This window comes from Mobula hypostoma, chromosome 21, assembly GCF_963921235.1.
Source record: "Mobula hypostoma chromosome 21, sMobHyp1.1, whole genome shotgun sequence".
Classification (NCBI taxonomy): domain Eukaryota; kingdom Metazoa; phylum Chordata; class Chondrichthyes; order Myliobatiformes; family Myliobatidae; genus Mobula; species Mobula hypostoma.
The window spans coordinates 6,842,003-6,868,724 of record NC_086117.1 but is presented as its reverse complement, the minus strand read 5'-3'; the positions used below and the strand labels follow the sequence as shown (position 1 = coordinate 6,868,724).

Genomic DNA, 26,722 nt, shown 5'->3' with positions numbered 1-26,722 from the left:
TTTCAATCTCCTCAGAATGTGTAGATGCTGCTGTGCCTTCTTTACTAGTGAGGAGGTGTTGTTGGTTCAGGTTAGATCTGCAGTTTCAATGTGTCATGGAAGTGTAATGTTGGAATATTTGGCTCATGAAGGGGTTGAATCCACACTTCTTTGACCTGGGCAACTGTATGATCAGGTGCCCTAAGCTGCAAACTCTGACTCCTCCAGTGGATATGTACCTAGAGAATGAGGCTGCTTCAACACACACTTTAAATCTCCAATGGGTAGTCATTGCTTATTATGTACCCTTTTGGTTCCCGACAGCTTTAAGCAATATATTTTGTTACAGAAAATTGCTTTACTCTAATCGTTCTGAATTTAGTGATATTTTATCCCAAGGTTCACTGTCAGATTGAATATCAGCACACTGATCAATTTATTTTCTGTAAATTTACTGCTTCTAGGCTTTGTATTTGATCTATAATCAGACTGCTTAAATGTTGCTGATGAGAAAGTCAGTATTTTTTTTCTCCCTACACTATAACTGTCAGGTTGTATTACACCATTACATATTCACTAGAATTGATAAAATCAGCAGGACATCTCGTTCAAAAGCCTTTAATCGCTACCTCTTTTCAATTCAAATCCATTGTGGAGGTCGACCAGTGTTCACAAATCACTTTAAATGGGAAGTTCTGTTCCTTGTGCAGGCCGCGTAAATGAGAAGTAGTATGCAGAGTTACTTAAAACAGTAATAAATGCCAAAAAGTTATTTTAATTGGATTGAAAAATAGGCATGAAATGCATTTTTCAGCAGAAATAGAAGTTCTGAACCAGTTAGTAACTATATAGCAGATGGGATGATGTGTTTTAAAGCCCCATGCTTTGCGTGGTGTGGCACAAATTGTTAACATTTCTCATTTTCAAAATGATGCTGAATTGCGTTTAATGTGCAATACCGAAATGGTTATTTATTTTCTGTTTGGGATAGGAGGAAGCATTGGGGAGGGGGTGGAGATTTCTTCACATACTGCTCCGGACCCATTTTGTTGGTATCCATTGACCTGTTAGAGCAGAGGTCTGCCTTTTTGATTAATTACTTATTTATTGATATACAACACGTAAAAGGCCCTTTCGGCCCTTCAAGCCGTGCCGCCCAGGAATCCTCGATTTAAGCCCAGCCTAATCACTGGACAATTTACAATGACCAATTAACCACTGTGGGAGGAAACCAGAGCACACGGAGAAAACTGATGCATTCCTTGGGGAGGACATACAGACACTCCTCACAGAGGACGTCAGAAATGAACTCTGAACTCTAGTTCACACCTGCACCTGGACCATATCCCTCTGACTCTTCCCGTTCATGTACGTGTCCAAACTTCTCCTAAATGTTAGACCCTAAGACATAGGAACAGAATTAGGCCATTTGGCCCATTGAGTCTGTTCTGCCTATCCATCATGGCTGATTTATTATCATTTTCAACCCCATTTTCCTGCCGTCTCCCCATAACCTTGGCACTGTGACTAATCAAGAATTATCATCTTTTGCTTTAAGTATACCCAGTGACTTGGTCTCAACTGCTATCTGTGGTAATGAATTTCACAGATTCACCACCCTATGGCTAAAGAAATTCCTCCTCATCTAAATGGACATCCCTGTATTCTGAGGCTGTACCCTCTGGTCCTAGATGCACCCATTATAGAAAACATCTTCTCCACATCTACTCTAGCTAGGCCTTTCAATATTTGATAGGTTTCAATGAGATATCCCCTCGTTCTTCTCAGTTGTTACAGTCGAACCTGCATCTACCACTAATGCTGGCAGCTCGTTCCATGGTCACACTATCCTCTGTGAAGAATGTCCCCCTCAGATTCCCCTTGAATATTTCACCCTTAACCTATGACCTCTAATATCAGCCAACCTGAGGGCAAAAAGCAGTATGCATTTTCCCTATCTATACTCCTGATAATTGTGTGAAGCTCTATCAAATCTCACGTCATTCTCCTGCACTCCAGGAATAAGGTCCTAATCTATTCAACCTTTCCCTATAACCCGGGTCCTTAAGTCCCAGCAACATCCTTGTAAATTTTCTCTGTTCTCTTTCAAGCTTATTGATTTCTTTCCTGTAGGTAGGTGACCAGAACTGCACACAATATTCCAAATTAGGCGTCACCAGTGTCTTGTACAACTTCAACATAACATCCCAGTGTTCTAATTTTTGAAGGCTTTCTTTACGACCCTATCTGCCTGTTATGCCACTTTCAAGACATTATAGGTCTTTATTCCCAGTTGAGTCTGGCTTCAGCAATACTCAAGACTTGACACCATACAGGAGATAACAGCCCGATTGATTGACACGCAGTCCATAACCATTCACTCACTCCATTGACTCGTAGCAACAGTGCGTTCCATCTACAGGAAGCACTACGACAGCTCACCAATACTCCTCAGACCTCCCCTTCCAAACCCACCTTCTACCAGCTAGGAGAGTGAGGGCAGCGAAAACACAGAGAATACCTCCTCCTGGAAGTTGCCCACAGACAAAATAGACAAAAGAATTGGATGTTGTTTTCTTGGGGTTTCAGAAGCCCTTTGACAAAAGTGTCACACGTGAAGTTGCTAAACAAGATAAGTGCCCATGGTATTACAGGAAAGATACTAGCATGGATAGATGATTGGCTAACTGGCAGGAGGCAAAGAGTGGGAATAAGGGGGGGCCTCTTCTGGTTGGCTGCCGGTGACTAGTGATGTTCTGCTGGGGTTCAGTGTTGGGACCGCTTCTTTTTGTGTTATATGTCAATAATTTGCATGATAGAATTAATGGTTTTGTGCCCAAGTTTGAGAACAACACGAAAACTGAGCCACTAAAAATGCAGGTGGAGGGGCAGGTAGAGTTGAGGAAGTAAGGAGTCTCCACAAGGACTTAGACAGGTTAAGAGAATGGGCAAAGAAGTGGCAGAGGGAAAATATTGCAGCTGAACATTGTATTTTGCCACAGCAAAGAGCACTGACATCCTGCTAATATCACTCCAGTAAATAAATTGCCTGGTTGTTGATCTTGTGCTGCCACTGTGACCATTCTGCTGTGGACAAACTGTCTGTCATGCCTGCCACTTCAGCAGAATGTAAAACCAATGTGGTATACAATGCACAAAGCCTCTGGTAGGACATTCTGATGTATTTAAGGAGGATTATTGAGGTAATATAAAAAGAATGCAGGAAAAGGTAACTGGTTGTTCTTTAAAAGATGGTAGAAATAACTGAGGAGACTGCCATACAGACTGAGGAGTGTGCGGAAGGACTTGGACAGATTAGGAGAATGGGCAAAGAAGTGGCAGATGGAGTATAGTCTAGGTCATGCACTTCGGTAGAAGGAATAAGGTGTAAACTATTTTCTAAACAAGTAGAAAATTTAGAAGTCAGAGGTACGAAAGAACTTGGGAGTCCTACTGCAGGATTCTCTGAATACATCCCTGAGATTTGTTTTCTTGCGGCCATACATAGTAGATCTGAGAAATACAATAGAATCAATGAAAGGCTGTTGAGTGCTGCCTTTCATTGCTTCTATTGGATATATTGTGCATGCCCGCAATAAAATGAATCTTAGGGTTGTATATGGTGACATATATGTACTTTGATAATAAGACCACAAGATATATAGGATCAAAATTAGGCCATTTGGTCCATCGAGTCTACTCTGCTATTTCATCACAGCTGATTCATTTCTTTCTCAGCCCCAATCTCCTGCATTCTCCCCGTATCCCTTCATGCCTTGACTATTCAAGAACTTATTAACCTCTGCCGTAAGTATACCCATTGACCTGGCCTCCACAGCCGCCTGTGGCAACAAATTCCACAGATTCACTGTCCTCTGGCTAAAGAAATTCCTCCTCATCTCCGTTATAAATGCACATCCCTCTATTCTGAGGCTGCGTCCCCTGATCGTAGACTCCCCCAACATAGGAAACTTCCTCTCCACGTCCACTGTATCGAGGCCTTCTAACATTCGATAGGTTTCAGTGAGATTCCCTCCCATTCTTATGTATTCCAGTGAGTACAGGCCCAGAGCCATCAAACGCTCTTCATAATGACAAGCCTTTCAATCCTGGAATCATTTTCGTTGAACCCTCTCCGTTGTCAGCGCATCCTTTCTTGGGTAAGAGGCCCAATGCAAAAAAGGGCAAAATTGTATCGGCGCAAACAACGCATTTCATTATATGTTTCAATGTACAAGTAACAAATAAAGCTGATCTTTTCATTTTTTTTGAGGTAGAGATTGAAACTCTCTGTCAAAGCAGAGTAGACTCTGTCATCAATCAATGTTTGCACCTAATTGGTGCCAGTCCACCAAAAATGCTGGATCATAAAAATTACCCCCCTCCCCTGCCCGCCCTCCACTTCCGTTCATTCTTCCTCTAAACAGGAGAACTGTTTATTTTAAGTATGACGGGGGGCAATTGTGGAAAATGGAAGTTTGAGAGTTCTGAGAACAGTAACCTAAGTTAAATTTACTTTGAACTTTGACTCACAAGTTTAGTCAGCGTAAGGAAGGCAAATGCAATGTTAGCATTCATTTTGTGAGGAAATAGGTGTGCTGGCGTTGGAGTGGGTCCAGAGGAGGTTCACGAGAATGATTCCAGAACAATAAAGTTAATGTATGAGGAGTGTTTGATGGCTCTGGGGACTGTACTTGCCAAAGTTTAGAAGAAAGTGGGGTGGGGGAATCTCTTTGAATCCTAGATAGAGTGGATGTTTCTTCTAGCGGGGGAGTCTAGGACCAGAGGGCACAGCCTCAGAACAGAAGATCATCCCTTTACAACAGACATGAGGAATTTCTTTAGCCAGAGAGTGGTGAACCTGTGGAATTCATTGCAACAATTGACTGTGCAGGCCAAGTCATTGGGTATATTTAACGCAGAGGTTGATAGTTTCTTCATTAGTAAGGGTATATCAAAAGTTACGGGGAGCAGGCAGGAGAATAGGTTGAGGGGGATAGTAAATCACTCATGATGGAATGGCAGAACAGACTCAATAGTCCGAATGGCCTAATTCTGCTCCTTTGTCTTAAGGTCTTATTATGGATGACCTGATTTATGGCATTCAGACTTTAAGCAAATTGCCTCATATATTTTTAAAGAATTTTTCAAGATAGTGTTAATAATGAAATGTTTCATATTCATTAGTGACTTGCTGCAGTATATATTCCAGTTGGTTAATTATTGATAGGGTTAGGGTGAATATTTGATGAAATGAAAGAATTACAATGTGTATGTAGAGTGATATGATTTGGATAGCTGTAGAAAGCAGATGTTTCTCATTTATGGAGAAATCAGCTTATGGACAGTTCTTGGGAATGGAAGCCTATGTAACGCTGGGATTGCTTATACCTCAGTTTGAATTCCTTTCAGACATCCCTTATCCAGAAAACCCAGCTCCTTGAAAACCAAATGTCCAGACTTGATGATATCGTAAGTCTCCTACATTCTCACTGGTACTATATAACCGTTCTGTGGTATGATAGTCGAAACTATGCCCCAACGAGTTTATTGTTTAGTTTCAGCATGACATCATTGCTGTTATATTTCTGTGCCTTAGACAATAGCCACGAGGTAATGTTGCAGTTCTATAAAACCCTGGTTAGACCACACTTGGAATATTGTGATCAGGATGTGGAAGCTTTACAGAGGCTGCAAAGACAATTTACCAGGATGCTGCAGATGCAGGTTGAGTAAGCTAGGGTTTTTCTCTTTGGAGTGAAGGAGAATGAGAGGTTTACAAGATGATAAGAGGCATAGATTGGCAGTGCCTTTTTCCCCAGGGTAGAAATGACTAATACCAGGGAACATAATTTTACAGTGATTGGAGAAAAGTATGGGGGGATGTCAGAGGTAATAATAATAGCATCCGTTAGTCTTGTGAGACCGTGGATTTGTGCCTTGGAAGGTTTCCAGGGCACAGGCCTGGGCGAGGTTGTATGGAAGACCAGCAGTTGCCCATGCTGCAATTCTCCCCTCTCCATGCCACTGATGTTGTCCAAGGGAAGGGCATTAGGACCCATACAGCTTGGCACCAGTGTTGATGCAGAGCAATGTGTGCTTAAGTGCCTTGCTCAAGGACACAACACGCTGCCTCAGCCAGGGCTCGAACTAGCGACCTTCGGATCACTAGACGAACGCCTTAACCACTTGGCCACGTGGCAACACGATGTCAGAGGTAGGTTTATACATAAAATGGTGAGTACATGGAATGTTCTGCTGGGGTGGTGATAGAGTCAGATACATTAGGGACATTTAAGCAACTCAGATAATAGAAAAATGGAGGGATATGTAGAAGGAAAAGGTTAGATTGATCTTCGAGTAGGTTAAAAAATACGCACAACATCATGGGCCAAAGAGCCTGTACTGTTCTGTTCATCGTCATCTGACTGTACAGAAATACAACTAAACAAAACAATGTTTCTCCAGACCGCGGTGCACCCACAAAACATATCAATGTTTAATATTCTGTAACAAGGGCAGGTGTACATGGTTTCCCAACCAAGTTGTTTACTTGTCTCTTTTTTCTTAGGCTTCTACATTAAAGTCTAAATCGCTGGTGTTTGTGCTATGATAAGAGTAAGACTAAGCAGAGGTTCTAGCAGAATTGTGCTTTGCAGCTACTACTACAACACCTGTCAGCCATTAGCCTTTGTTTCCTGGCACTGAGCCAGTTTGGATCCAAGTTGTATTTTCTCCTGGATTCCACAGGCCCCTGCTTTTCTGTTCATTTTATTTTTGTTAAAAGCCTCAAAAACCACATTTGCGTCAAACTTTACTTATCCCCTCCAAAAAGCTGAAACAATTCAGTTGACTTCAATTGAATTTTTTTTTACTGCATTAAACCGAATTTCAGTGAATGATGCATGTTTGTGGCTCATTGGGTTGCCTTATAAGGAGATGAATTATTTTACAATATAACCTGAAATTTCAGCGATAAAAATGGTGCATTTGTCCTTGGGATATTTCAAAGCTCTTCACAGCCTGTGAATTAATTTCGTAGTGTACTTACTGTTACATCTAGCCCCCAATTGCATGTTTGTAAAAACTGCAAATGAGATGAGTGATTAGAGAGAGTATTTGGGGAAGGCCATTGAAGGAGTTTTGTTATGCTTCAAAAAAGACTTCAGGTTCAGATTCAGATTTATTTATCACATGTACATGGAAACATACAGTGAAATACGTTGTTTGTGCTAACAGCCAACACAACCTGAGGATGTGCTGCGAGCAGCCTGCAAGTATCACCATAAATTCTGGCACTAACAGAGCATGCCTACCATACTCAGCAGAACAACACCTCCAGTCTCCAGTCATCAGCCATTGGGCTTCTACTTCTGGACTTCCGTTTGATCTTCGGGCTTCAGTCTTCAATATCGACACTTGGACTAGCGGATGCTGGCGGCCCCTGGAATTAGGCATAAATTTTAATTCGTGCTTCTAGCATTGGTGGTGTTTTGCTTCTTGGCGTGTGCCTTACAGACCCAGGATTTAAAAAAAATTTTTCTCCTCCTGTTTTCGTACATCACCTTCTATTTATATTTGCAGACAGATTGTGATTAACAAGTCTTCACCAACCTCCCTCTGCTAGCACCGTCACTATTTGTGTCATTCAGTCTCTCTCAGTCTGTTCAGTTCTGCCCGCCTCATTATGGGAAGGATGTGGAAGCTTTAGAGAGGGTGCAGAGCATATTTACCAGGATGCTGCCTGGATTAGAGAGCATGTCTTATGAGGAGGTTGAGCGGGCTAGGGCTTTTCTCTTTGGAGTGAAAGAGGGTGAGAGGTGACTTGATAGAGGTGTACAAGATGATAGGAGGCATAAATAGAGTGGACAGTCAGAGACTTTTTTCCAAGGCAGAAATACAAGGGGGCATAACTTTAAGGTGTTTGGAGGAAAGTATGGGAGGAATGACAGGTAGGCTTTTTACACAGATAGTGGTGGATGTGTGGAACGCTTTGCTAAGGGGTGGAGGTAGAGGCAGATATATTAAAGACATATAAGAGACTCTTAGATAGGCACATGGTTGAAAGAAAAATGAAGGGCTCTGTGGGAGGAAGGGGTAGAATGATCTTGGAGTAGTTTCTAGGATCGGCACAACATCGTGGGCAGAAGGGCCTATTCTGTGTTGTTTACTGTTCAACGTTCTGTCTATGGTAATGTAGCGGTTAGTGTAACGATATTACAGCACCAGTGATCCAGGTTCAATTCCCACCACTGTTTGTAAGGAGTTTGTACATACTCCCAATGACTAGGTTTCCTCTGAGTACTCTGGTTTTCTCTTAGGTTCCAAAGACATGCGGATTCGTAGGTCATTTAGTCACAAGGGGGCAAACTCATTAGGGCAGAAAGGCCTGTTACTGTGCTATATCTCTAAATAAAATAAAAATAAATATTCTCACTGCTTCTGGCTTCTTCCCCCTTCCTTTCTAGTCTTGATAAAGGGTGTCAGTCCAAAACTCACCTCTTTATTCCTCTCCATCTATGCTATCTGTCTTGCTGTGTTCCTCCAGCATTTTGTGTGTGTTATTCTAAATAACCCCACTATTCCCTCCAGCTCTTCCCCCTCTCTGCAACTTAATATCATAAGTGAGTTATAAATGTTGCCAGTTCTTTTGTTTCTCACTTCAGTTTTGACTTTCTCCCTCCACAGATACTGTTGACTTGCTGAGTATCTACAGCAATTTTAGATTTGAATATTATTTGCTTGCATTTTTCTTTAATTCTTTCTTTAATTACTTGTAATTGGATTAAATTCATACAGCTGATTGCTATATGTTATTTAACACTTTGATATTTTTCCTCAAAACAAAGTCTTTCCAATGCACTGCTTTCTTTGCTCATCCTACATGTTCCCAGCCTCTTGCAGTATTACACTTATTTTCAAACCGTATTGAGCACAGAACTTTTCCTAGGTGTCCTGTAACTGGCTAGACGACAAATATCAAAGGACCATGATTAATTTGATGCATAGGTCATTTTCCTAACTTAATTGAAAACAAAATGTACGAGGGGTGATTGATAAGTTTGTGGCCTAAGGTAGAAGGAGTCAATTTTAGAAAACCTAGCACATTATATTTTTCAACATAGTCCCCTCCTACAGGTACACACGTAGTCCAGTGGTCGTGGAGCATACGGATTCCTTCTTTGTAGAAGTGGTCCACGGCAGGGGTGATTGATAAGTTTGTGGCCTAAGGTAGAAGAAGATGAGTTATTAACTTCAAACTTTCTGCATTATCACTCAAAGAGTTGAACTGCATGTGCATGTAACGAGAGCATCTTGGACCTCCAGGTGGTCCACAGCAAGGGTGATTGATAAGTTCGTGACCTAAAGTAGAAGATATGTTATACAGCTCTCTTTACATGCACGTGCAGTTCAACTCTGAGTGAAAATGCAGAAGGTTTGAAGTTTCTCCTTATCTCCTTCTACCTTAGCCACAAACTTATCAATCACCCTCTGCTGTGGACCACTTCTGGAGGTCCAAGACACCGACTTCTACAAAGAAGGGATCCGTGTGCTCCATGACCGCTGGACTAAGTGTGTAACTGTAGGAAAAATAAATGTGCTAGGTTTTCTAAAATTGACTCCTTCTACCTTAGGCCACAAACTTATCAATCACCCTTTGTAGGTAACCGCATGAATTTGTGGTTGCATAATGAGATTAGAGGAGAAAGATTAGTTTTATTTATCACGTCAATTGAAACAGAGTGAAATGTGTCAATTTTGCATCAACAGCTAACACACTCCAAGGATGTGCTGGGGGCATCCTGCAAGTATCGCTATGCTTCCGACAACATTATACCATGCCCACAACTTACTAACTCTAACTCACATATCTTCTTCTGGGATGTGGGAAGAAACTGGAGTACCCGTAGGAAATGTGCAGTTATGGGAGAATGATGTTCAGAGCGGCGGCAATCAGTCCCTGATTGGTTATCGCAGGCACTGTAAAGTGATTGTGCTAACTTCTACACTGCCATGCTGTTGTCAGTTTATATCACATTTAACAATCAGCTGATAAGGTTTAGAAATATACACTGTATGTCAAAATCGGGTTTATTGTCACTGACACGTGAAATTTGTTGTTTTGTGGCAGCAGACAAGTACTATACATAAAATATACTATCATTTACAATTAAAAATACAGTGGATTCCATTTAATTGGGCCATCAGTTAATCGGGGCAGCCACTTATTTGGGACAACACTTAAAGAACAAAAACTAATCAAGAAAATAGCCGAGGTTCCATTTTTTAAATTTGGTCCTCTATACTGCTTAATTGGGACAGGTGACTATTGCCAAAGTTTCTAAGTAGTGTCAATCATGTGCCTTAATGTGGCTGTTAGACACTACACCATGCTAAGAGTGAACAGTTTTTAAATAGCATCAGTTGCATATGCTTGTATTTAAAAAGCAGTGATTTTTGTCACTCATATTTGTCAAGGAATAAACAGTAAGACAATTCAGAATTGTTTTGCTCACAGCAGTTTCAAGCATTCAGGCTTAGAGATGCCGGGAGCAGCTGGGAGTGAAAAGTGAAATGATTTCATTACTTCGACAAGTTAGGAACAATGAGGTACTTAAAGATATCAACAATCGTCTTGAATGTTCCAGTGAAAATTATGATTTGAAGGATGTAGTTGTCAAAGGCATTGTATGAAAGCGGTCCATTATATGCACTAGGCGTCTGCACTGATTTTGTTCATTTACAGTCAATCAGAAGAATACAGCAATGTACACTGAACGAATTCCTCTGTCGATAACTATTAGGAACTAATACACAGTTCTATAGTACTCTAGTGGTATTGATAGTGTTCTAATTTGTTCTGTATTTCATTTAAATACATAAACTGTAACTCAGTTAAACAGTAGTATAGCTTTTTTATACCTTTAACTGTTTCCATGAAACTGGCTAATTGGGGCATCCAGGTCCTTCTGATGAGTCCCAGTTAACTGGAGTCCACTGTATTTGTTCTTAAAAAATTAATTAAGTAGTACAATTACTTGTTGCAAATAGTGCAATTATGCAATTAACTACACATAACTATAATTATGTGTCTGACTGTTTTTACATTTATGTTGAGTTTTGGAAGTTCCTGATGTTAGTTAATGCTTTTAATATATACATAGGTTCTGGATCTTTGGCAGCAATGGCGGTGTTTGAAGATCGATACAAGCCAGATATGGAGGTAAGAGAATGTAGATAACAGCTAGTGGACTAGTCTTATTTATATTTGATATAAAAGGGAATAATATTAATGTTCTACAGGTCCATTTCCCAAAGCATTCAAAGCATATTGCTTGAAAATGAACCTTTAAACTTTAGTAATAAAAGGAATGTTCTGTTTTTACTATATAGTGACCTTTGGGTTATTTAGGTGTTCTATGGTTAGAAGCTCTCCAAAATTTATATGGTGAATGTTGAAAACTGAATATTTTGAAAAATATATCTTTAAAAATTCTTTTTAAAGATCTTGGAAAGATGTTACAATTATCATTCCTTTACAGGGCAATAAGCAAGAGCTGATGTAATGAAGAATGTGGGAGCTGTTATTTTGAAATTGAGAGGGTAGCACATTTCTGGAGGCTGCAAGATATTGTTGTGGTTCCTTTAATGATGTTCAAAAGATCTTGTTCATTGGGGGAGATGCTATAGAAACAAAACATCTTTGTGTCTTTAGAGCTTTGCCAGACGTGGATGTGGATGCAGTAGTATTTAACTTAAATTCGGGCTCCAAAGCAAGAGGAGATCAATATAAAATCAGTGAATATTGTGACCCTGGAGGCAATGTTCTTCTCTACAAAGAAGTAAATGTATGAAATTGCTCCATTAATGTTGAGCTTTGGAGAAGTTCTTTGATGATGTAGAAATACAGTGCAAGGGATTTGCACATGTTTCTGTTATCCTGGACAGAGAATGCTTACAGCAGTTCTGTACTAAAGCAGAAATCCTATGGCATCTCCAAGTTTGTTGATATCATAGGAAAAGGAATATTCTGAAGGAGCTCTCTTTTGAAGGACAAATCTTGTTCGAGCATAAAAATAATCTAGGAAGAGGGCAGAAGCATTTCCTTCCAAGGGTTAATTGGATTATAAAATTAGGTGTTATGGAAGAGTTTATGACAGTTCTTATTTTGAGGTTGATTTTAACAAACATGGGCCCACCTAGTCCATGCTGAGCAGTGATCAGTATATCTCTTTTTGTCTGTCCCTCCATGGGATAAAGACCAGCACACTATTGTTCTTGGAGACACGAGAGACTGCAGATGCTGGAATCTGGATCAAACAAACAAACTGTCGGAGAGACTCTGCAGGTTGAGCAGTATCGCGGGGGAAGGGATGTCGGGGTGTAGAGAAACTGTCAGTATTTCAGTGCAAAAGCCCTGCATCAGGGTTGATTGGCCTTGGTTGTTCGGTTGTGAAAAGCACTAAAGGCAACCCTATGCGTAAATTTAGATGACCATAAGCTTTGTGAAACGCTTTCCGATCGTGACAGAGCTGTCTGAAATGCGGAGTTGTTGGGTTGTTTGTTGCAAATTATAACCCAGAGAATTGATCTGGAACTTGTAAGTGGGAGAGGGAAGTAAGAATCATTCCTTAATTGATCCCACAGGAGAGTAAAGTGGGTATACTTACTGTGAAACATACATATATCTTGTTAGGGCCATTTGGTTAAATGGCTTTTTCTAGCTGGTTGTTCTTGTAAAGTTTAAATGGTTAACTTGAGAATACTGGTGTTTTCGTACTTCCTGCTGAAACATTTTAATATAAACCTTTATGTCACTGCATCATGCATTATGTATAAATACATCAAGGTGAATGTCTTGAACGAAATTTTTTTGCGCATTGCATGATTTGGTTCCATTTTCAACTTTAGTTATCAGTTTTGGCAGATTTATATATTTTCCATTTTAGTTCTTGAGCTATGGTAATTCAAGAATGTAGTTGCCACTTTTCCTCAGCATCGTAGAAGCAGAATATAACACTTAATATGCATTCTGGGAAGTAAAATTGCTTTCAAGTTGAGTTGTATTAATCTGTAAAAATAATTGTAGTCTTTGACTTCCTTTGTACCTGACACGTCAGAATTGCATTCTTATAGTTGCAAAAAAGAGTTTGTGAATCCTTTGCAATTACCTAGTTTCCTGCATTAATTACTCATAAAATGTGGTCTGATCTTCATTTAAGTCACAATAATAGACGAGCATAATCTGCCTAAACTAGTAACACACAAACATTTGTACTTTTCATATCTTTATTGAACACATTGTTTAATCACTCACAGCCTAGGCTGGAAAAAGGTATGTGAACCCTTATATTTAATAACTAGCAGCAATAACCTCCACCAAAAGTTTCCTGTAGCTGTTGATCAGACTTGCACAACGGTGAGGAGGAATTTTAGATGATTGCTCCATACAAAACTGTTTCAGTTCATCAATATTTCTGGGATACCTTGCATGCACAGCCCTCTTCAGGTCATGCCACAGCATCTCAATTGGGTTAAGGTCTGGACTCTGACTTGGACATACCAAGATATGAATTTCCTTCTTTTTAAACCGTTCTGTGTTTCGGATCCATTGTTTTGTTGCATTATCCAACTTCTGTTAAGCTTTAGGTGACGGACCACTACCCTGACATTCTCCTTTAATTTGTCTTGATACAATTTTGAATTCATTGTTCCTTCAACAATTGCAAGCTGTTCAGGCCCTGAGGCAGCAAAACAGCTCCAAACCATGACGTTCCTTCCACCGTGCTTCATGGCTGGGATGAGGTTTTGGTATTGGTGTCAAGTGCCCTTTTTCCTCCAAGCATAGCAGTTTCTGCCAAAAAGTTCAATTTTTGTATCATCTGCCCACAAACATCGTCCCAGAAATGTTGTGGAACTTGAGAGGTGCAACAGTGCTTTTTTTTGGAGAGCAGTAGTTTCCTCCATGGCATCCTTCCATGAACACCATTCTTGTTCATTGTTTTTCTCTACAAAGATAAGTGGATAGAGACTTTAGCAAGTTCTAGAGATTTCTGCAGATCTTTTGCTGTTACCCTTGGGTTCGTTTTCACCCTCTTTAGCATTGCACGTCGTGCTCTTGGTGTGATCTTTGCAGGATGCCGACTGCTAGAGAAGGTAGCAACAGTACTGAATTTCCTCCATTTGTAGACAATTTCCCTGGCTGTGGACTGATGAACACTCAGAAATGCTTTTGTAGCGTTTTCCAGCTTCATGCATCTCTACAATTCTTCTAATGTCCTCTGAAAGTTGGTTTGATCGAGGCATGGTGCACATAAACAGATCTTTCTTGAGAAGAGCGGGCTTTGTCAGCAGCCGCCACCTACTTCCTCTTCTATTTCCAGCTGTTTAGACGCATCTAGGCGTATTACAGCCCTCCGCAGGATGTATAATTAATTATAGAACTTCAAGGAACTCAAGTTCTCGAATACAACCTAATCTCACGTATAAACTGAATGATAGACTCTTCAATCAGATGTTGATTCTCTTGATGGCCAAATAAAGATTGAATAGAAAACCAAAATAAATATAAGCCAGATAGCCTCTCGAACAACATGCTTCTTTCAATTTTGTATCGATTACAGCTCAGCAAAACATGCTGGACTGTCTCTGGACTACCACAGTCACATAATCCAGTAGGATGTTTTCCTGTTATAGTTTAGCCCACAATGTCCCAACCTAAGTCTTATAAATTTCACCATATCTCTACGACTTAAAAGGAAACAGTCTGAGACCTTTTCAACTCGTGGGTGACTAAAAAAATAATGCCTGCCCCTTAATTCATTTTTCCAATCCTCCTTCTTCGCTATACCTTTCTTTAATCCTACTTGTCAATTCTGCTCTGCCAAGGGGAACTCTAATTTCTACTTGCTGCTCTGTAAGGAAGACTTTGCAATGCTATCCACAATTTCATTTCCCTCCACCCTAGCATGCTCAGGTATCCATGAAAATCTAACTTCACAACCCATCTTCCCTACTCTAAACAACACTAAATCTCAATAACTATGTCAGGACGTGCTTTTGATTTACTCCCTCTTGTAGACTCTAAGGCAGTAGCAGAATCTGAACAGATGATAACCCTACGTGGTCTGTCAGGAGCCTGACTTTGTGTGTCTGTTTTATAGGGCAGGGCACCTCTACACCCCACACCTCCAGTCTCACCTCATTGATTGGAGCATCTGACTCCAAATAGCTTTTGTAGAACGCTTCACCCTAGAGGTTCACATACTTTTTTTGAACCTAGACTGTGATTGTTTAAATGGAGTACTCAGTAGTGACAAGAAGTACAATTGTTTGTGTGTTATTAGTATAGGCAGATTGTGTTTGTCTATTATTGTGACTTAGCTGAAGATCAGACCACATTTTATGAGTAATTAATGCAGAAAACCAGGTAATTGCAAAGGGTTCACAAATTTTTTGCAACTGTAGATAGGCACTTGGGTGAAATTAAAGTGGAGGGCTATGTGGGAGGGAATGGTTAGATTGATCTTGGAATAGGTTAAAAGGTCAGCACAAACTTTTGGGCCTCCTTGGGAGCGTAGCAGTAAGCACAACACTAGTATAGTTCAGGATGTCAGAGTCGGAGTTCAATCCTGGTGTCCCCTGTATGTCCACCCCGTGGAATTCGTGGGTTTTCTCTGGGTCCTCCAGTTTCCTCCCACAGTCCAATACGCACCGGGTAGGTTAAATGGTCATTGTACATTGTCCCGTGATTAGGTTAGGGTTAAAGCAGGGTTGTCGGGGGTTGCTGGGCAGTGACCTCAAAGGGCCGGCAGGGCTTATCCCGCTCTGTATCTCTAAACAAACAACATTGTGGGCCAAAGGGCCTGTACTGTGCTGTACTATGTTCTATTAAAATTACACTGAGTCAGAACCCCATTGTCTAACTGCTCCAAAAAGGTTACAATATCTTGAGGAACTTGTATATTTACTTACATGTGTTATTAACCAAGTTTGCACCTTATGTATTCAGTGCCATGAGTGCTAGTGTTTGTTTTATTTGCATTTCTGCAGTCTGTTGATGGAGCTACAAAGGGTGATGTCACAAGTAGGTTTGTACCTGTGATTTGCTAATGTTCATTCTTGAACTGCACTGATATTTGCAGTGGAACTTGTCAGAAAAGTCAGGAGTGGTCTTCCGGGGAAATGTTATACATGTAGGCCATTCTGAGTTTGTTCCTGTTTTAGAGGCTAAGAATGAATTGTCATGCTTGCTGAGGTTCCATGGTGAAGGTAGTGTTGGAAAAGAATTTATTTAATGTTTTTTGAAAAGGTTATGTACTCCTGGGCATTTTAAACAATTTTTTGAGCTGTTGATTTAAATCTCCTCTTTTAATGTATTCAGGCAGCTGAATGTGCTGCCATCAGATTTAGTGTATATGCAAGGTACTTGTGGAATGTAATCATTAGTATGTAGACAGTTTACTATAGTGAAAGCTGTGCTTCCAAATTCAAAATCAGATTCTGATCCTGCTTTATTTATCGCATGTATGTTGAAACATAAAGTGAAATTTGTCACTTGTGTTAAGAACCAACATAACCAAGGATATGCTGGGGGCAGCCCACAAGTGTCATCGTACATCCTGGTGCCAACATAGCAAGTCGCACAATGCTCGGCAGAATAACACACAAAACGAGCCCCGTTCCTCTCTCCCAGAAATGCACATACACAGTCCCCTAACCCCAATGCCACTTGGTGGTTTGGACATCAGTAAAGACGACCATCACCATTCTCACAAGCTTAGCCTTTCTTAAAACTATGTAGCACAAAATTATTTGAGCTTACATATATGTGTATTCACACTTTGTTAGATTGTGGTGATTTTTTTAAAGATTAAAGATTAGCTTTATTAGTAGACGGGTACATCAGATTGTAATGTGTCATTTGTGTCAACAACCAACACAGTCCAAGGATGTTCTGAGGGCAGCCTGCAGGTGTCACTGTGCTTCCGGTGCCAACATAGCATTGCCCACACTCTTACTAACGCTAACCCATATGTCTTTGGATTGTGGGAGGAAACCAAAGCACCCAGGGGAAATCACGTGGTTATGGGCAGAATATACAGAGTACTTACAGACAGCGGCAGGAATTGAACGCTAACTGCTGGTGCTGTAAGGCGTTATGCTAACTCAAGAACGGGAAGTAATTCCCTTTTTGCAAAATATCTAATAATATGGAGGCTGTCAGTTTCTTAATAAAATTAAATTTGAACTAATCTTGGAATGATATCTTGGTAAGCTAATTCAGTATTAAGTACTGAGCTACACTTGAATACTCAGCTCTCACCTGTGGCTTCTAACTCGCTGTTTGCATGCGACAGCAGCTATACCCCAGTACACCATTTCTACAGGCAGGCTAAACCAGGTGAGGGTACCTGGCCGGCCTCACACCCTGGTGAAATAGGGACATGCAAAGTCAGCTCTGGTGCACTGTGCGGATGAGATTTACGGTGAGATCCGAACGTCAGGAAGGCGGTTCTGCAATGGTTTATAGGGAGCGAAGGGAACAGAAATAGTCATGGTCATCCACTGCAACCAAGGAAGACCCTATTTCGAGATGATAACTCATACCACTAAACCTGGGCTTCTGAGGTTGAGAGAGTGGAACTGCCCCAGTGCGGTTCCAGCTTTCCCACTTTAAAAGCTTTCCTGCACAGATCTCTCGTCATTGTTGGATGTGAAGGACAACCAACAGCCCAGTACTAGGAAAGTCAGAACGTGCAGCTGAAGAAAGCATCCCAAAAAGTGCAACAGATCTATTTTCCAGACTTGTTTGAAATAAATATGAACTGAAATATTTTACAGTTCTATATTTGAGAACAGTAACGTAATATTTCATAGATAATAAGGTATTTCATCTGTCGTAAAGGATGTTGGGTAGTAACACTCAACATTTTAGAAAGATATGTAATTAGCAGGTGGAAAAGGAGCTTGGTCAGAGTTGAGTGTAATGATTTTAAAAATAGTTACCTTTTTCAAAGACATTAAACTACTTGTTAACATTGGATTGTTAAAAGCTGCTGTGTGTCAGTGAGTAAGCTGTTTTCCTGTGTGTGTAGTGGGAGATGTTTAAAAACTATATTAGGTTTTGCTGGCACCATGGAGTGTGAACATGACTCATTAAAGTGGCTGGCTGTTCCTCCAAATCCTTGCTAATTTTAATTGAATTTTTCTTTGTCGATCAATTCATCTTGTATGTTATTTAACTTGCATTTAGGTCCTTTTAATTGAAATGTAAGCAAAGTTCAAAGTATGTATATGTCACAAAACACTGCACTGAGATTCCGTTTCTTGAAGGCATTAACAATAGAACAAAGAAATACAATAGAATCAATGAAAGAACTAGACACAAAGACTGACAAGCAGCCAATGTGCAAAAGAAGATAAACTGTGAATATTAAAAAAATAATATTGAGAACATGAATTTAGAATCTTTGAAAGCAAATACATAGGTTGTGGAATCAGTTTAGTGTTGAGATGAGTGATGTTATCTCCTCTGGTTCAAGAGCTGGTGGTTGAGAGGTAAAAACTGAACCCAATGGCGTGGGTCCTGAGGCTCCTGTAACCGCTTTCCGATGGCAGCCGTGAGAAAAGAGCATGGCCTGGATGGTAGGTGTCCTCATGGCATTGCTCCTTGCCATTTGAACTCTGGTGAATGACAACTATACTCGTGTCTACTTAGTGCCTAGTTATGTGAGTCTTTGGGTGATTCCCTTGTCTTTTTCCTCTGGTCCCAGCTAGAATTCTAAGGATCAAGGATCAACTTTATTGACCGTATGCATTTACACGTGCAGTGGAGTCCCGTTAATTGGGCCATCTGCTAATCAGGGCAGCCAGCCAGCTATTTGGCTCAACTCTTAAAGAACAAAAACTAATCAAGAAATTAGCTGGGATTTCCTTTGTTTATCTGGGACATTATGCCTCTTAATTGGGACTAGAGACTGTTGCCAAACAGTTTCTAACTAACATCAGTTACACACACATATGTGGTTGTTACACTACACTGTGCTGAGATATTTTTAAATAGTGTCAGTTGCATGTGCTTGTGTTATGTTATCCATTTGAGCTGACAGATGCAGATTCAAAAAGCAGTGGTTTTTGATAATTTAGTCTTATATTTTGACTTTAAATGACTTCAGACCCTAATGGCAATACTTTATGCAGAAAGGTAATGAAGGCAGTCCATTTTCTGCACTGATTTTGTTCACTTATAGTCAATCAAAAGAACGTGACAGCATACTCTGGCTGAATTCCTCTGTCGATAACTATTAGGCACTAACACAGTTTTATAGTACAGTAGTAGTATTGGTAATGTTCTAATTTGTTCTGTATTTCATTTAAATACATACTTTGTTACTTAGTTAAATGGTGGTTTGTCCTTTTTATACTTTTTTAAACTATTTTCATGAAATTTCAGCTAATTGGGCTTAAATGTACTGATCCCAAAGTGCCTGAGTTAACTGGAATCCACTGTATTAAGAATTTACTGTGGTGTGTTGGTGCGATATGCAACAAAAAAATAACATTCAACAATTCTAAGATTAAAGAATTATATATATATAAAAAATAAAGTTAGGGGTTAAATATATTGTAAAGCCTGGCTGGAACAGAGGGTGAAATTGGTCACAGACTTTCTGATCCCTGAGCCGGTGCGCACAAATCTACTGAGCCCTGGGCAGCTATACATTTTCCTTAGCCGACTAGCTGCAGATCATTCAGGGACAAGAGTACACCACATGCTCTAGCTTCTTTAATCGTTGTGTAGCACATTTCTCAACACTAAATATTGAGTTGTTTAGAAATATGCTTCATGAGGACCCAGCAGTAGGGAGAAAATACGCAAAGCAGATTTGCTTCACAATTCACTGCTTTGGTTTTCAGATGACTTCTAAACTGTTAGAATGCGAAACAGCTTCTTCCCCCAGGCCGTTGAATCTACTGAACTCCTTGCCACCACCCAGGTCTTATCACATATGAAGCGCCAGTAGCGTTATACTCTTTACTTTTTAAGTTGTGTTAAATCCACCTTAATATTTGTAACACATAAAAATGCTGGAGGAATTCAGCTAGTCTATTAAGCTACTGACACGACGAAGGAAGCCGTGAACACCTCCAGGGATGGAGGACCTTCATCACTGCTCTAACCAGCAGCGGCAAAAGAGGGGGAGGGGCAGCATCTATGCTAATGAATAAATAGTCGACGTAGCCGGCTGAGACCCTTCATCAGGGCTCAGCCCAAAATGTCGACAGTTTATTCATTTCCATAGATGCTGCCTGACCGGCTGAGGTCCTCCAGCATTTTGTGTGTGTGTTGCTTTGAGTCCCAGCATCTGCAGAATCTTTGTGGTTTATTATTTGATCAAATTTATTTGTTGTAATATTATTTTATGTGTTATATGTGAGTTATTCTGTGTTGTACACTTTGGTTCCAAGGAATGTTGTTTTGTTTAGTGGTAGACATGTATACAGTTAAAATAACAATAAACTTGAACTTGAAAAATTAGGGAGAGCAAGCTTTGAAAAAAATGCCATATTGTCCCCTCTTGAGTGTGGTGTTAAGTCAGGCTTTATGTGTCACGGTTGTGCAGGTTTTAAGGGGGAAGGGGACCTAGGAATTTGAGGAATTGTGGCCTTTTTAGGCCTTTCATCTTAGCGTTTTTCAATATGCATTTCTTTTAACAATATTCCCCTTTGTACTAATTGTCAGTCTGCCTTAGCGGCACTGAAGTGGCTATAGGGTACTCATGCAGCTGCATATCACAGGGGTACAATTCAGCGGCAAATGTCCTGCAGCCTCTGGTTTCGACTTGTAAATTGGCATTTGGAAAGTAATTAAGCTAGCATAATTAAGGCTGCAATTGAAATCCATTAGAAATTAAACCAGATAACTGACGCACTAAATCTCCTTAGTTAAAGTAATCAGTGAATGGATAAAGTGTCGGCAAGGTGAAAGTGAGATTTTTTAAAAGAACAGGCATGTATTTTTCATTCTCTTATGTTGTCACATACTAGAGTCCCATGAGAAGCCCTACACGCCAGATAGTGAGCAATATTTATAAACCCATGACAGGCAATAATGGCAACTTGAAATATTCTTTTGCATGAATCTTGAGTGCTACTCAAAACTGGAGCCATCCCGAGTTTGTGATGGCAGCTGTTGAGCCCTGCAGTTACATTTCTGGGCTTTGAACGTTCTCCAGTTCAAGAAGCAGAGGCTGGAAGCTTCCTGTGTTTCTGCGGGTTGCGTGCACTCAGTCGCTGTGCCTTTTGAAGACATGCCACCACCGATTCTGCTGGTGCCCAAGGCAAGGCAGCACCAGCAGGATCTGTTTTTTTTAAAACACAGCCTCCAAGTTGTAGTCTTCAGATGTAAGCTGCACATGCTTTGTCAATGCCAGCCACTTGATTGTCTGGTCCCTTGTCGCGCTCCTGAAAGATAAGCTCTACCCAAGACCCTTCAGAGAGGAGTGGTGAGATAGATGGTGATGTGCGCAAGTGCGCTGATTTATGAGATCATATTTCATACTGATGCAAGTACTGGCCTCTAGAGGGACACTTATGGATTGCCAAAGATCTGAGCAGTTTCAGCCCTGATGGGCCCATAGGCTTCAGTGCGGTGATGCCAAGCACCAAACAACGACTGTAGAATGATATTAATTTGTCATCTGGGCAGCTATGGATCCACTTTAAACAACTAAAGTGGGAAAGTGTTTCAGCTCATGCAGCTCCTACAACATAGCCATTTAATGTGCAGATTGTTGTGCTTTGATGGCCCAACAGTTTATAAAACGTTAATTTTATGCTTTTTTTAAAAGAACAATTTATATGAGACGGCTTGGGTTACTTAGGAATGAAACATTCTCACTGTCCCTTTCATAAATACCCAGTGCTGCTGTCTCTTAACAGTACTTTTTACCTCATGTTACACAATAAAAAGAAATTATCAGATCAGTAAACTCTGTAGTTTCTAACAATTACCACTGTATTGTTCTGTGCAAAGTTCTCATAATGCATTTCTGATTTGTCTTTTTGTCTTGTTATTTTATACATTTTTGTCACTCTCAGTCACCTTCTTTGAGCCAGGCAACCCTGATATAAAATAATTGACCCTTCTTGCTGTTTAACCCCTAGATATCTCTGGAGTTAAGGGAGGTGATCTGAAAAGGATGTTTAATCATATCTTGTTGTGAGAGCAGGAGGAAGTAGAATTAGGCTGGATAAAATAGTCAAAATCAGTGAAATTTATTATCAAAGTATGTATATGTTATCATATACCTTATCATTCATTCAGATCACAGACGTAATTTTAAATCCAGTCCACAGAAGAGTAGGGGGTGTGGGGGGGATCTTACTGAAACCTATTGAATATTGAAAGGCCTTGATATAGTGGACAAGGGGAGGATATTTCCTATAGTGCAAGGGAGTCTAGGACCAGAGGACATAGCCTCAAAATAACAGGACATCCCTTTAGAACAGAGATGAGGAGGAGTTTCTTTAGCCAGAGGGTGGTGAATCTGTGGAATTCACTGCTGTAGATATCGGTTGAGGCCAAGTCTTTGAGTATATTTAAAGATTTAAAGCAGAAATTGATAGGTTCTTGATTAGTCAGGGTGTCAAGGATTATGGGGGGGGGGAGGGAGGCAGAAAAATGGGGTTAAAAGGGATAATAAATCAGCTATGATGGAATGGTGGAGTAGATTCAGTGGGCTGAATGGCCTAATTTGCTCCTATGTTTTACCGTCTTACGGTCCAACGAGTATTTGAAAGCTCTAAATAACATTCCATTTTATTTCTTCTTTAAAAACTTCCCATGTTTTAACTGCAAAGCAGGGATAAAATTGTCAAAATCAAGAACATTTATTACCCGAAGTGTATATGTTACTGTGTACCCTAACATTCATTTAGATCGCAGATTGATCACAATTCTGTCTAAATCTCAGTTGGACTTGCTGGGTAAATGAGATTAGGCTAAAAAGCTAACTACAGCCCAGTAATAGTGGTGAGCAATGACTGGGTACGGTCCACTAGAGGTCTATGTAGTGTCGCAGCTTTGATAGAGGTTTACAAAATTATGGGCATCATGCTGGTGTAGCAGTTAGAGTAACACTATAATAGCTCTAGTGACCCAGGTTCAATTACATCCATGTGACTAATTCACGTACTAACCTGAGGAACACCACAAAATACTGGAGGAACTCAGCAGGTCAGGCAGCGGCTATGGAGAGGAATAAAGAGCTGACGTTTTGGAATGAGATTCCATCAGCACTGATAAAATGCCAGCTCTTTATTCCTCTCCATAGATGCTGCCTTGACCTGCTGAGTTTCTTAAGCATGTTGTGTGTGTTATTCGGATTACTAAGCTAATTAGTCACATAGGTGAAATTGGGTGGTGCAGTCTCGTTGGGCCAGAAGAACCTGTTACCATGCTGTATATCGAAATGAATATTGATTGTATGTCCATAAAGTGATGCTAGGTGTCTGTACATAAGGTGACTGATCAAAAGAGAGCTACAAAGAAACATTGTAAACTTATCCTCCCATTGATCAAGGCCCTCTAGACAAACATGGAACACCAGGTTAAGAAAGCAAACATGGAACATAGAACATAGAACACTACAGCCCTTTGGCCACAACGTTGTGCTGACCTTCTAACCAAGATCAACCTAACCCGTTGCTCCTACACAGCTCTCCATTTTACTGCCCTGAAAAATCCTTCAAACTTGAGCTTGAAAATAAATCTTTATAATGTCTATCTACCAAAGGAATGCTATTTTTGCCTTGAGTGAGGGTGTGGCGAAGATTTACTAGGTTTGATTTCTGAGATATGCGGATTATTAGAGATTGAGGAAGATCTGTCTATTCTTGAGTTTAGAAGAATGATTGAAATAATTTGCCACATGCAGGATTCGGAAAAGGACTGGTAACCTAAACGTCAGGAGAAGTGGGGATAGGGGTGCAACTCTATTACAACTCGGGGCGTCAGAGTCCAGAGCTCAATTCTGATGTCATCTGTAAGGAGACTGCATGTCCTTTCTGTGGAATACATGGGATTTCTCCAGATCCTCCAATTTCCTCCCACAGTTCAAACGCATACTGGTTTCTAGGTTAATTTGTCATTGTAAATATTCCCGTGATTAGTTTAGCGTTAAATCAGGGGTCGCTGAGCCGAGTGGCTCGAAGGGCCAGAAGGTCCTATTCTGCACTGCATTTCAAAATAAAGTAAAATAAATAATTCTTGGAAAATGATTGGCTAGGAACAAACTGAGTGGGGTTTACTCTCCTCCAGAGTTGTAAATTTCTAACAAAGTAGCCTTTAGTTCAGTATATTTAAAACTGAAACCAATAGAAAACTATTGATGTTTTGTGGCAATATTTAAATTTTCCTTTTTTTTGTATTCTAAAGCTACTAAATTTGATTAAATAAAAGTAAGCGATATTAAGTGATAATGAAAAAAACACTTATCTATGCACAGGCAAAGGAAGGAAAGATCTGTTCTGCCAGAAATACTGTTGTTCATTAGGCTGTGTATTGTGTGTGGGGATTTCTAGACTTGGCTATTGCAGGATTACTGCTCTTTTAACCTAAATGTCTACAGTGGGAGCCGCAGAGATGTTTGCTTTTGTGCACTAAATAACGTCCCTTATTTGCAGACAGTCTGCTTTCTGCCACGTTTACTAACAGTTATATTTGGACAATGCCACTAACGTCACAATGGAAAGTAGTTTGAGGTGAGGTACAGATGTGTGGAGTGGGGCTCCATAAATGAAACCCTCATGTCATCATAACATGCATGCATTTCTTTCTCGAGGGCAGGCATTAAAAATAAACAGTTTTGTTGTGAACCCGGAAACTTTATCCGGCAAAAATGCACCCAGTTTAATCAATCTCATTTAGTCCACATCTGTCAGATGGGAAAACCAGAGCGTATTGACGAGCTGCATATGAATTCGGTGTTTGTTACTGACAGTAATCCGAACCGCCTGCCACAGGGCTCAGGTGTGGAAGTCCGCAGGCTAGTACCACCAGCTGACATTTTAAGTTTTAATGACTCCACGGGTAGGTGACCACTTGCTGTGAGGTTTGCTTACCGGATCAAGACAGCAGGCAATGGAGATAAAGCAAGACCATTAGTGTCTCAGTGAATACTCTGACAAAGCAGTTTTAAAAAAAAGTCATGAGTCTCGGATTATTGTGTCATTATTTCCGTTACTGTAAGCCTCTTGTCCTGTCTGTTCGGACAATTACACTGCAGTACATGGAGGAAGCAAAGTGCCATTTCCTAAAAAGACATATGAATATATTGTCCTTTCCCAAAGGGATACTTAAGGATGATATTTTATTGAATTATGGCAAACAGAGCTGGATTATAGAATACATTACTTTTGTTTATCTTTCTGTGCATGCACTTCTCTGACTTAAATTATAATATTACCCTGGATTGTATTTTATCTTGGCGTAAGCTGCATTTTTCACTCCTCTGATTGTTAATGGTGAATTAATAATTTTAAACATCCATCGATATGATTGTAAACCCATCTTTGTTTGAAGGTGAAATGGCTAATGAATTCATTTAAACTGGTCAGATGTATCTTGAACTGATCCTAAGCTCCAGAGGCAGCAGATGTTAAATTTGCATTAAAAGTAACGTGGCTAATCTAAGAACAGTTAGGTCAATGGGCAAAAGACATTTTGCTTAAATTTGTAATCACATTTGACTTTTCTTTCCAGTAACCAAGGCTAACAGTGGAAAGCAATTTGGTTTGACATTCGGATGCATTTTTCTAGATAAATGCAGTAGTACAGTGGATTCCAGTTAATTGGGCCATGGATTAATCAGGGCAGCTGCTTATTTGGGTCAACTCTTTTAAAAAAAAGACTATAATAAAGGGGAAAATAACTAGAATTCCCTTCATTTATTTGGGATATTATGCTGCTTAATTGGGACAAGAAGCTTTAATTGAACAGTTTTTAAACTAACATCAGGTTCGTGCACTTGTGTGTTTGTTAGATGCTACACCGTGCTTAAAGCAAACAGTTTTAAAATAGTGGTAATTTGTGTTCAAAAAGCAGTGAATTTTGTAACTTATAGTTGGCGAAAAATAATCAGCACGATTATGCACTATGCTGATTTTAATAATTTTGATCAATCAGAAGAACATAACAGCGTACACTGGATGAATTCCTCAGGTAAAAACTATTACGAACTAATACACAGTTTTGTAGTACTGGAGTAGCATTGGTAATGTTCTAATTTGTTCAGTATTTCATTTAAATACATAATTTGTTACTCAGTTAAATGGTATTTTTAACTAGTTCCATGAAATTTTGTCTAAGTGGAGCAGCCGCTTAATAGGGCACAAATGTACTGGTCTCAATGTGTTCCAGTTAATCAGAGTCCTCTGTATTTTAGATACTTGCCTCCATTTAGATATTTCTGATTTTTAGTATTCCTGTAACTATAGGTCATTTGATGAATGTTACATAGACTGTGTACAAATTTCTGTAATATGTATAAACGTAGTCATCATGGGAACTTACAAAATAATCACAAAAGCTGTAAGAACCACTTTAGCAGTTAATATATATTAATTGCAGTAAAAGGCGCCACTGTTTTAGTCATTTAATTGATGTGAAAAATAAACTATAATTCACGGTTCTTTAAAAATGAAATATTACTGATCACAAAGCAGCGCGAGAGAATAG

At 39.9% G+C, this 26,722-nt stretch overlaps 1 protein-coding gene across 1 annotated transcript in view; it reads left to right on the top strand.

Annotated features, from left to right (window-relative positions):
• psmb7 (proteasome 20S subunit beta 7) overlaps positions 1 to 26,722 on the top strand; it is a 75,406-nt gene that overhangs the window by 36,200 nt on the left and 12,484 nt on the right. The window contains exon 6 of the mRNA XM_063073376.1: positions 11,145 to 11,203. Within this exon, the coding sequence (XP_062929446.1) occupies positions 11,145 to 11,203 (59 nt within the window). The remainder of the gene's footprint in view (positions 1 to 11,144; positions 11,204 to 26,722) is intronic.